This window comes from Anastrepha ludens, chromosome 4, assembly GCF_028408465.1.
Source record: "Anastrepha ludens isolate Willacy chromosome 4, idAnaLude1.1, whole genome shotgun sequence".
NCBI lineage: Eukaryota > Metazoa > Arthropoda > Insecta > Diptera > Tephritidae > Anastrepha > Anastrepha ludens.
Genome location: NC_071500.1, coordinates 82272261 through 82285056, shown reverse-complemented (window position 1 = coordinate 82285056; position 12796 = coordinate 82272261). Strand labels below are relative to the sequence as shown.

The 12796-nt window shown below is 37.6% G+C and overlaps 3 protein-coding genes across 5 annotated transcripts in view; 2 read left to right on the top strand and 1 right to left on the bottom strand.

Moving 5' to 3' along the window:
* Window positions 1-12796, bottom strand: part of LOC128859998 (neurobeachin-like protein 1) — a 177997-nt gene that overhangs the window by 103460 nt on the left and 61741 nt on the right. The window lies entirely within an intron of this gene.
* Window positions 1276-2290, top strand: LOC128860003 (larval cuticle protein A3A). Its single transcript, XM_054097206.1, has 2 exons — window positions 1276-1377; window positions 1574-2290. Exons 1-2 carry the CDS (start codon window positions 1363-1365, stop codon window positions 1940-1942), a joined length of 384 nt encoding a protein of 127 aa, XP_053953181.1. The 5' UTR covers window positions 1276-1362; the 3' UTR covers window positions 1943-2290.
* Window positions 10336-12038, top strand: LOC128860002 (larval cuticle protein A2B). The gene is made up of 3 exons (XM_054097205.1): window positions 10336-10441; window positions 10555-10845; window positions 10948-12038. The coding sequence occupies exons 1-3, from the start codon at window positions 10430-10432 to the stop codon at window positions 11269-11271; spliced, it is 627 nt and encodes a 208-aa protein (XP_053953180.1). The 5' UTR covers window positions 10336-10429; the 3' UTR covers window positions 11272-12038.

Below are 12796 nucleotides of genomic sequence, written 5' to 3'. Positions count from 1 at the left end.
GATGAAATATCAAAACCCCCCCACATAATTTACAGTGAAGAAATATTCTGCAGAGACAGTAAGACGAGTATTGACAAGCGTCAAGAATTATCAAAACATAAGATTTTTTTTTTAAATAGTACGTAGACCAGAGCTTAAAATACCAGAAAAAGATGCTATTCGATGAGACTAAAATAAATCGGTCAGGGGTGTCCTTGCTTTCAGATTATGTCAAGATTATTTTGAAATATGGAGGAACCGCAATTAACGTGCGGCTACCAATGGTGCTAGAAGATTGAAAACAATTTAAGGGGAGATACACAAAGTATGGGTATGAACTATGCATCCGGTATAAAATTATGTAATATTTTTGTTACTTTTGTCTGAAATGGACTTTGGTTTTATTACTTTTCAGGTATATTAACTTAAAACATTTCAAAACAACGACTGTTAAGTATTTAAGAATTAAACTTTGTTTGTTCGATTTGGAGTAGTGGCCAGAGTCACTGCTGGAGTTCTCTGCATATATGTATGTATATGTATATGTATATAAGAATACTTATAATCAATGCTATAGCATATTTTTTGTTTGTTCACAAAATAGTTAATTGCACCGCCTGACACATTTGGGTACGTTGACAGCCAATAATAATTGCAAGTATGTATGCACATACATACAGACATACATTCCACAATACTAAAAATGAAAACAAAGCGTACATGCATTTATTAGCTCTTGATGACTAATGCGCGATTTGTGGAACGTATGAGACATGGGCATTGATCCGCATAGAGGAACTGAAAAATATGTATGTATGCACGTATGATATATCATATATACATATGTGTGTATGAATTAGTTATTAACTTTGGGCAGTGGGCGTGAAACCAAATTACTCATCCGCATACATATTATATATGAAATTGTTATAACTGTTCAATTATGGTTGAAAATCGACCATTTATGCGTCGCTATGCCGTTGTTGAGTTGGGTAAGCCCTGTGGCCAAACAGTTGGCACGTCTTCTGAAGCAAATGCGAGTGTCGCGCATTCGCCAAACTAATCATTGCAACATATAGTACCCATAATTGCTGCGTTTATAATTTTACCTAGATATTTGTACTGCGACTTTTGTTAAGACACAAAGAGGGCGTCGTGGCTATTATGCCACTAAAGTCTGTACTTTTCTGGCAACAATTTCACAATTCAGCCTATCCATATTGGTTTCAAAACACAACATCGTTGCCAACTTGCCTGGGTGGCGTAGTTTGTTTATAAGCCTGACAGCTTAGCCTGATAACATCATTCCAACGAAAGTAATCAAACACTAAGTACTACCGACAAACTCTTTGCGCACAAATCAACAGCAAATAAAGCAGTAAAATGGCTTTCCTCAAGGTTGGTCAAACAAATACAGGATTAACTTTACAAAACTTTAACTGATTATTGGATTACTTCGCATCAGCCAATTTTGTGGATTATTATTGTTTATACAACATATTTATTGCGAGTGCGAGTGTCCTCGGCACACTCTCCTCGGGGCTAGTACCAAGTGCGGTATTCTACATCAAACTATTTTTTTTTTCTCTTTTAGTACACAATTGTCGTCTACCTGGCCCTCATTTCCGTCAGCCAATGCGCACTTTTGCGCGCTGCTCCTGCACCGGTTGTGCCAATCAACACAGAGATTGACCCACATCCACAATATGCTTTCGCTTACAATGTGCAGGATGCTGTCACCGGCGACAGCAAGAGCCAACAGGAAGTGCGCGATGGTGATGTTGTGAAGGGTTCCTACTCTGTTCTGGACGCTGATGGTACACTTCGCACAGTATTCTACACCGCTGATCCCATCAATGGCTTCAATGCCGTCGTTCAACGTGGTCCGGTTCCTGTAGTGGCTGCCAAGCGCGTTTTGCCTGTTGCTCCAGTGCCGCTGCCGGCACGCTTCATCCAGGGCTGAATAGAGAGATGGCGAGAGCTTGTCAGCTGAGTTTTTTGTAGCATTAGACGCCTAAGCACTGTGCTATTAACCTATCATCACTCATCAATTATTTAGCATGCTAGTCAAGCAGTCTGATCATTAGTCAATTAGTTAATCAACCCTACAAATACTTGGCTGGTAGGTCTTTGCGTTCTTGTTGGTATTGTTAAAAGTCAATTTAATTAATTTTTGCTTTGTTGTTTTGTAGCTCATAATAGAATTAAATTATTACATAATTATTAACTACATTTAAAAAACACAAACATATACACTCACATACATACATGTATGTAAGTACATTATTTAGGCTATAGTCGCACTAAGCACTTCACATACCAACTATAGGTATATGCATTTGTGTGCGTAGTACTTTTTTGTGTGTAATTTTATTGGTTATTTTTGTAGTAATAAATCACTCAGCAACACTATTGATATCGAAATCAAACAAATGTTTTTGTATGCTTTGGCTTATTTTCTCTTGTTAAAACAACCCAACGCGTTTATTTTACTTTTGTGTATGTCAATTGCGCATACGACCAGTGGAACGGTCTCAAATTACACCCAGCCGAATCTCACACGCATTGACCGGCAAACTCATATATGAAATTTTGGAGAATTTGAAACAAAAAAAAAAATCAAAAAACAAGATATATTATTGCAGACATTGGCACTGTCATACGAAATGCGTAAATCATTTTCAATTGAAAAGTGTCATAAACTATGCAAAAAATCGTAATGTAGAATAACAAATTATTATTTAATATGAAATGTTGCCAAACCCTTATTTACTTCACGATCTGAAAGCGAATGTACACTGTTAAACTATAATTATTTCATTTATTTGTTTTCATGAAATTTTTGACGATTTTTTTTGGAAACTACGAATATTTTCGAACAATTAATAGATAATAATGAAGAAAATAAAAAACCTCTTTTCCAAATATTCTACAACATACTAAAATTTCATCGAGTTTAAGAAACGTTCCCCAAAAAAAAATAATAGAAACAAAAGGTTTAACCACAAAAAATCAGAATTAAAAATAAATGCTTATATATGGAGAATTAATTTAGTATTTTGTAGTACACCTTTAATACATTGAGTTTACTAAATTTGCATATTTATCCAGAAAAATAGAGTACCAAGACTTTTGCATTTGATTACGCATTTCTTCCCTATTTGTGGCTTTGACAGTCCCGTTTATCTTTTTCCGTTCTGCCCAAAGATGCTCAATTGGGAGTCAAAAGACTGCGACGGCCATTTTCATACTTTCACTTTCACGTTTTCTTTTTAAATACAAATAAATAAATAATTGGCACATGCACATCTGTTAGGTGTTTGTCCGAGCTCCTCCTTCTCTTTATGGCGTGCGACTTGTCGTTGTTCCACCTACAATTTTAAGCCGACTACGAACGTGAAATGTTTTTTTACGAGAAGTTTTTTTCATGACAGAAATTCACTCGGAGGTTTGCCATTGCCTGCCGAGGGGTGACTGCTATTAGAAACAAATTTTTCTATCATTTTGCTGTTTCATGCACGGCAATTCGAAAACACCGTATTCTAATGTTTTTTTTTCGTATATCTGGAATGAAATGATGTTTTTTGTTGAGTCAGATCCATGTATATGTACTTTTGTTTATCACATTTGTTAGCACATTTTTCCAGTTTGGACGGAAGATATATTTTTTTTGCAAATTGAGGTCTTTTTTATTAACCCGGCTTCTACCAACCTATATCGAACTGTCCGACTTGTAATTTGCAAATTTATCTCAGTTTTAAGCTCGTTTGATGACAAGAAAAACCAGAAATTTCGTTATAACATATGAGTTTTATGTTTCCTCTTTCCAGAATTTTACATTTCCTCCCTCGAGTTTCAGCTTTTGCACTTTTGCTACGTTACGAATAGCTTTAAACCCTTTTTTCTTTGATTAATTCGGTTATTCTTTCATGAATTCTGCTATTAAGTCCATCGTTTATCCTTCTTTTCTTAAATTTTTCATTAATCTGACTTCTTCTTCCGTAAAATGCTTGGCGGCCAAGTTTGCTTATTTCATTCAATACTATGTAATCTATACCTAAAATTTAGTTAATTAAAAATTTATAACGTTTAAAATTTGCTGCTATAACCAAACAGTTACTGTTTCTAAAATTTTTTTTGAGCACAAATCTCATTTGCTTACTCAAGTGCGTCTAAAATAAGAATAATGCAAAATTGAGTATGAAATGTAATACCAAACCAAAAACCGTTAGTCATTGATCACAAATTGTAGATTGGTCGAGCCGCCTCATACGGGAATGTGGGAATTTGGTAGCAAGCATCCAGGGTACACTGGAGATACGGAGGCAATACTGTGATAAATCTGCTGATAAAAAACTGGCACCGTGAAACAGGTTTTAGTTAAATTTTTATTTTGGTAGGTAAGTCGGTTATCAGCCATCCAAAATTTAAAAAACAAAACAAATTGATAAAATTTTGTTTATCAATTTTGAAAAACACACTCCTCAGATTTTTATTTTTTTTTAATTGGAAAAAATATTGGGAAAAGCATTTTTGTTTGTCAGTTTTGAACAACAACCCCATCAGATTTGTTTTTGAAGTGAAACTTCTTAGGCGTCGATGGACGAGCGAGAATGGAGAGTAAAACTTCAAGGACATGAAAACGGGCATTTTCGTTACGCGAGAGAGAAAAAAGATATAACGTAGAGGGAAAGGAGAGAGAGAGCTGACATTCCCTTTTAACATCAACAACAGGCTCCCTCTATGTTCCTATGCCATGGAACCCAGATAAGGGAAATGTTACCTGAAACCCAAGATATTTGATCTCCTCCTTACAGTCTTTATAAGAGTTGACTAATTTGGATTTACAATATGGCATCGTCAAACCTTAATATCTCTCACTCTCCCTCGGTCTCACGTTCCCTAAGTATTTTGCATACCTGCAGGATCGCAAAGACTTCTGCCTGAAAAACACTACCAGTTTTCGGCGGCGAACATCGTGAAATTAAAATTGTGAACCGATCCACATTGTGGGGCGAAACGAATTTCAACCGGCTGCTATGATTTGTTGCGTGTTTGTAGCCCGCATAATATACATACGTAGCGCTGCTTCTATCGATTTTCAAATGGGCGGCGGCCGCCGTAGCCGAATGGGTTGGTGCGTGACTACTCACAGAGAGAACGTAGGCTCGAATCTCGGTGAAACACAAAAACTAAGAAAAAGTTTTTTTTCTAATAGCGGTCGCCCCTCGACATGCCATGGCAAACCTCCGAGAGTATTTCTGCTATGAAAAAGCTCATCATAAAAATATTTGCCATTCAGGGTCGGCTTGAAACTGTAGGTCCCTCCATTTGTGGAACAACATCAAGACGAACACCACAAATATGAGGAAGAGCTCGGCCAAACACCCAAAAATGTGCAAGCGCCAATTATATATATATAATCTATACGAGTATGCATTCTAACGCTTTACTAGAGTAGTACTTTCATGTCCATACAAATGCAAGTTTAATTATCCTTAATCAATAAACTCGCGGAAAATATAGGAATTCAATTCCTTCCGTAATTCATATTTGCATTTGCAATTCAAATGAATTCCTCAGACGCAATTCACAACTACAAGAAGAGAAATAATAATCAATGCATCATAGCAAAGGTAATCTTATCGAAATTCATCGCATTTGTATTCGTGCATGTAATCACTACGTTGAAACGCGCACACGCACACTGCGACAATTTATGGTAGATGCCGTTGCTAAAATATTACATAGTTCGAACCTAATTGCATTCACACAAGCGGCATGCCAAGAAAATTGCCACAAATATCTGCATAAGCTAACCATATAAGTCAAATACTACCTGTTGAAATAAAAAAAGAAAAGAAGAAAAACTTAAAAAAAAAAGATAAATCACATAGACAGTAAACAATAAATTGGAATAATGTTGACAACGGTGTAATCGCTTTAGCAACTGAAAAATGTATTAATAGCAGGCAAAATTTTAATAGGTATTTTAACAATAAAAAATTTAAAAAAAAATCAGAAAAATAAGTATCAAACAGATTGTTCGGAAAATGGCGTTCGAAATATTTAGCCAGCCAGTTAATTGGTTATACATTTGGCATTTACGCACACGCGCTTGGAAAAACCAATTAACGCCAAGAAAGTGCAAGAGAAAAAAATGAAATAAAAATCTGGAAACGCTCAAGCTGGAGTAAAGCAATAGAAAACATGTAGAATATTAATATGAGGATTGGGCATAGAACACTAACTAAATAATGCAATAAGGGAATAGTTAAAACACTGAAAATTTAGTGATAATGAAACCCTTATTTAACAATGCCCAACGCTGTTTAATATATGTAAAGCATAAAGGCCCGTAGTATAGGATTAATTAATTCTTTTAGCTGATATTCAACGCACTTTATATGAAATCGATCAGTGGTCTCGCTTAAATGCAAGTTGTTTATAACAGTTAGCTTTTCATATTCTTAAGTTATAGGGTCAGAAAACGTATGCTCCACTGCCCGCGTTGTTACATGTAACGGACAGATAAGACAAGGTTTTTCTCTACATTAGAGCGCCCAAATTCGGTTCGGATCACTCTTAGGTTAGATTGACCACCTTCAATATGCTGTTTTGTAAAGATACCACTCAAAAGTCATTCCTTAGCCGAACAAGTGAATTCTTCTAAGTAGAATACTATAATAGGCATAAACTTTTAAAATGTCGAAATGATGTCTTCCCGACGCGGAAAATGTCGAAATCGTATCGTGCCGAAATAAAAATGGACGACCAAAAAGCAAAATATCGAACAAAAATTTGGTCTTACTTATTGAAAACATTTTAAAATATCTCTATTATTACAACGTCGGTGGCATCGGACATACATATAGGCAGACTTAGTTTTCTAACTATTTCTCTTCGACATTATTAAACTCGATATATCCTCCCAGACCCTTACCCGTAACTAGTTTTTAGATTCCAATATATTATATAATATTATATTATTTAACTTAAATAAATCAACTAATCGAAACAAATAAAAAATAAATAAAATATATAATACGATAATGGATGTGTAGTCAATCAAGGCAATGAAAGGCTGTCCACAAGAAAGAGTTTTGTCACCACTTCTGAGGACTTGATGATCTCCTAATAAAACTACAGAAGACAGGTTTTCATACCATTGTATGTATATGCTGACATTTGCAGGGTAAATAGTTTGGAGAATGCTCAAAGAATTTAACCCATAGGGAACTCCGTCAAAACAAAGGTATTATAAGATATTTTACCTACAATAGGGTCCTGCATAACATGCGAAAGGTAGACATAAGAAAAAATAGTTGGTATTGCGACAGGTCACTATTACTTAAATTGCCATCTCTCAAAAATTCACATTGGGAATGGGTCTGGAGGATGATATCACCGAGCATATCTTGTGCGACTGGATTGCCTTGGTAAAGACAAGACCGCACATCTTTCATCGAAATCAAATGGATTCGAATGAAATTAAGAATGCTCTTGTTGCAGATATTCTGAAATTTGTCCGCAAGGTGGAAAATTTACTGAATTTGGCTTTCAACCAATTCCCAACCTGAGGTAGGGAACGTCTAGGTTAAATAGAACCTGATGTAATGCATTTAAGGTAGTAGTGCCCAATATGACTAGTATTAACTACTTCAAAAACATGTATGTAGTAGGACACAAAAGATCTTTTAGGTCGAAGTGTCGGCCATTGGGCACACTCCAGAACAAAATTCTTATTATTATTATTATGTGTAAATTTCACACATCATTCATTATACATACTTACATATATATTACATTATTTGATTTTTTTGGACGTTTCTTTTATGCGTATGCTTTATTCACAGCCTGAAACAGGGCAACCAATCCTACAAATGTAGCTGTTAAGATTCATTGATACAAATATCTGGTCTGGCTTTCTCTTCTAATTTTGTTGTTGTTGTTGTTGTTGAGGTGGTTGAACATTTCTGAGCTGAAATGCTCCTAATTAGTGGCCAGCACCGTTTTACTACCACTATCTCGTGTGATGATGATATTTTTTTTTTTTTTGTTTTGTTTCCAAGTCAGATCCATTTAGTGAGGTCCAAGTATAGGAGCAAATCCTTTCTCTCGATGACTGAGATCTCCTTAATTTGCTGTAGGAAAGGCTTACCGAAGGATCGGAGTCGTGCCCTGGCTAGTCCCGGACATTCACATAAATAGTGGAACAGACTTTCCTTCGCCCCTTCCGCTTGACAACTTCTACAAATAGGATTGAAGGGTAGATTGAGTCTAGCTGCATGATCCCCTACTTTCCAATGTCCTGTAAGGGTTGCAGTGACTTCTAATTTTGAGTGCAGAAAATCTAAAAGAAGTTTGAAAGAAATGTTTGTGGTATTAGGTTTCAGACCTGCGTAAAAAAGGGTGGATAAAGAATAGCGTATCACTTCGATCAGGTGAGACTAAGGACCTAGAGGTTTGTTTAAGTGGGCAAGTGAAGGTGTAATTAGTGTCGTGCAATATCTCTTCACATATCAAATATGCATCTGGTGCGCCAGCGCCTAATCGAGATAAGTAAAAATTTAAGTTGCCAGAATATTCGGATCGTAATTTTGCAAGCCCTGCCCTTATAACACGAAGCATCCTAAGCTCCTTACCTGTGCACCTGGGTGATTGGTCATTCTTGAATTGTTGTTAATTGGCTCCCGATAAATATCGTTGATTTTCTGTTAGTAGACCGCCAATCCCGGCGGTTGGTGTATTTATTGCTGCACCTCGTCTTTTAGCTGTTACTTCCAATGCAGTCGATAATAGATACTGAAATGACTGGGGTTTTAACTGAACTGAAACGGTTGTTGGTAATCATAGGACAAACACCTTGCAGCAGAGATGCTGTGCGGACGTAGAGCCAAACTAAGGACCAAAAAAAGTTTTCTGCTCTAACACATATTTCAGCGAACTCAATTTTAATGGAATTCATAAGATTTGTACTACGTCAAGTTCGGGTAATGGGACACTAAGTGTGTCTATGTTCGTTTTTATTGATATCACTTTCTAACTACTTTTGTCTTTACATACATTTGCTGACAAATTTATTCTTATAGCCACTTAATTACTTTTGTGGTTAAAAACAAACTACATTGAATGACGGAAATCTCAGTTCGACCTCTACGCGCTTCATTGCTTTACTGCAGCTGTCTAACCCACAAGTGTCTTATATGATTGGCGTACGACGCCATTTGAAAATTTAATAAATCTTCCGATAGGAGGATTCATTTTGAGCCATATTGTATATAGAGCCCTAATCCCAACACTTCAATTATGGCACTCATCACTAATTTGCAATCTAAGTGACTATTTTGAAGAAGTCATACAAACATACAATATACACATAACATATGCATTTTATACGGTCTGATTATACGGATTTTTACTAACAATATTGAAATAATTCAAAGTTTGTCAATTAAAGGCGAGCTTTTAATGCGGAAGACACCAGAATTAAGGGGTGCATTCAATGCAACGCACAATCAGTGACAAGAAAAGGAGTCGCCGAAGAAGTACGTATTTACATACATACATACTTACATAAGTATGTATGTACATTAGACGCTGGATTTTTAAATTGTTACATTTTTTGTTTACTATTCGCCTTGCCCGACACGCGTTCGGTCCAGTGTAGTATGGCTTTAATGGGCCTAAATTGCGGATTACGTGGCACGGCAACCAGCCTATAGTGATAAAAAAAATTGCCCTGCCACCGCACGACTGTTGGCCAGGCAGAAATATTGCATGCGCAAGCGCGTGCGCATAGAGTTACAAAGTGTGTGTGCATTTGGGCGACGCCTGTGGGGCATGCTGGTGCACCAGTTACTAAATGGGTGTGTGTGGATTGTTCCAAGGCGGCGTGCGTGCTCTTGTCATTTTTCTGTTCTTATTTTTCGTTATTGTTGTTCTTGTTTTTTCTACTGTCGCAGTATTGCATTCACCTCGCCGGCGTTGTTATAGGCCTAAGCGCCTAACCTAAGCCTAAATCGCGAATGCCGCCGCCTCCGCGTTCAGCATACTGCGTAGAGCGTTCAGCTTAGCTACATGTTATGGTTTGTAAGAGCGTTGCTGGCGTAGCAGCAGCAGTTGCTGCCACCACAGCAACGATGAAAAATGAATTATTTTAATTTCGTTCATTCTGTTTTTTTTATCGTCTACTACGCCTTTGTGTACTTGTTGGTGTTGCCACTTTTTTTGCATAAATATTTGTATATAGGTATGTATAATTTTACTCTTGTATACTTGTCGCTTGCATCAGCCAAATGGTAAAGTACAAGCGGGCGTAAATTTCAATGCACACATTTTCTGAGAAGTGGCAGAAAAATGGTTGCCGCCGCTCCTATATAAAGCAATTGTTGATCTTGCAAAGAACCACAGAGTAATTTCATTTGTCAAACGCTACAGTCAAACAACCATGGTACAAAAGGCAAGTGTGTGTGTGTGTGTGCAATAAGGATTAAACCATTCACAAATCCTGGGAATTAACTCCCAGGTTGCCTAGAACCAAAGACTTTATACTGACGAGTTTCTTATTTACAGTTGATCATTCTCAGCGCTTTGGTAGCCGCCGCTTCCGCCGTTGCCGTACTGCCAGGACCGGTATATCCTGGTCTTGCAGGAGTACATGGTCTTGCAGGAATACATGGACTTCCCGGGCTGCCCGCATTGTCTCCACTGCCAGCCCTGCCTGCACTGCCAGCCTTGACGAAAATTGCAGCACCTGTGCTGCCTGCCATTACCAAGATTGCGGCACCCCTTGCCGTCGCAAAAGTGGCGGTGCCCGAGCCATATGATCCCAATCCACAATACAGTTTCAGCTATGATGTTCATGTGAGTGTTATCGTGAAGCAACCTGCAATTAAATAGCCATCGGCACAGTGTACATTTGATGGTATACTTTATTTAATTTTCTTTTCCTTTTCTTCGCCTTAGGATGGTACAACTGGCGATGTGAAAAGTCAACAGGAAGCACGAAGCGGTGATGTTGTACAGGGCGCCTACTCTCTAATTGAACCCGATGGCACACGACGTGTCGTCGAATACACCGCCGACCCAGTGCACGGATTCAACGCAATCGTTCGCCGTGAACCAATCGCTGTTAAGGCGGTTGCACCAATTGCCAAAGTACTCGCCCCAGCACCGCTGTTGCACGCTCCTATCATAGCGAAGGCCGTCCCAGCTATATCGGCATTGCCTGCTTTACACTCTCTACCAGGGCTTGCTCTTCCTGGACCTCTTTCGCCCTACCACGGCTAAGCGAAGGCAATGATAATAGCATATCGTCAACAATTAAGAAAGAAATTCATACTTAGTCAATTCACATACTATAAGAAAATGTGAAATATTGCCGTTGCCGACCTCTTGCCGCTGCCATCACCCATGAATGAATGACAACATAATTAGTCCTCTGCAAGCCAACAAAAAATCAATCATTAACCCACAAAGGCAGGTATTCGATGCCGTTGCAGTGAAACTGTGCCTCTACATTTTAAACTCAGTCTACTTAGTTTTGAAGTCGAAAACTAGCCGCTTTCGCCGGATTGAAGAGTTCATGTACAGTAGCAGACAATTCTACTGAATGCATATTAATAAGTATCATCATTGGAAATGTAGTAGTAATTTACACATACACTCGTACTCACCAAACAACGCACTTCGAATTTCAACTTCGGCTACTCTCTGTCCTCTAGAGTTTCTATGCGAAAGGACAATGACAATTCACAACACAAACGACATACGACAAACAACTTACTTCTTACTTATGCTATTTCGTTGGCTTGCTGTTTATCTCTATAAATATTTGTATATGTCTTGCATATCTCAATATTTTATAACTACACATTCACGCGCTTTACCATGCTCTTCATATTACTCCTATATTCGTTATTCGTTACAACTCTCGTTTTTTATTAGTTATTTTAAGGCTGTTTGACCGCGATAAATACCTACATTACAATTATTGTATGTTAATACTCATATGTAAACCGAATAAAGTGTATCAAAGTATGCAATTTAAAAAAACACACACATCTCTTTTGTATTACAATGTGGGACAATAACTGAGGTTTTAGGAGGTTTGTGGGTGACTATCATTCAGTTGGTTGCGAACCGAATACAGAATCACTTTAAAAATGACAGTTCTCTGGAATGGGGAAGTTCTCTGGAATGGGGGACTTCTCTGACACTGATAAGCTTGTATTACTCTCAAATATATTTATGTTAGTACTCGATGGTGCTTCCGTGAGCAAAGTAAAGAAAAATCTTCTCATAAAAACCATATGCCATTCGGAAACCTCATAAAATTAGCCCATACAGTTTTTTGTAGGACCATATTACGACTGGCAGCTGTATGGCATAAATACTTCTCTTTTGAGCTCGGTGTGGCCAGCATCAAACCATTAATCGGCTCTCAGTGAATTCGGAGGAATCAACTGATTTGCTGACGTAATAAGGAATATGACAGCGGTTTCTTTACGACAGAGGTTGCTAAAAACTGAGATTGTGTTGGTGATATACGAAAAAAAAAATCAATGCAGTCACTGGCAATGTTGCATCGTTGTCGTCGGAACAATGACTGATTGGAAGAGCGTAAAAATGCTTGTGAAATTAGCTGGTACAATTGTGTTGTCAGTTAGACAATTTTCCTTCGAATGTGGAAGTGGAAGATAGTTTACTTTTTCTTTTTTCATCTATTTGCGGCCAAATTAGCCTGGTTGTAACACAAGTATTTTCTCTCTTCTTGATCTGTTTGGATGTTAGGCTTAAAGAGCCAGTCGCAGGT

What these genes read in the sequence shown, in the direction of transcription:
- LOC128860002 (XM_054097205.1), top strand. An exon ending in GTTTCAGCTATGATGTTCAT is followed by an intron (nt 10,846 to 10,947) that starts GTGAGTGTTATC and finishes TCTTCGCCTTAG; the next exon opens with GATGGTACAACTGGCGATGT.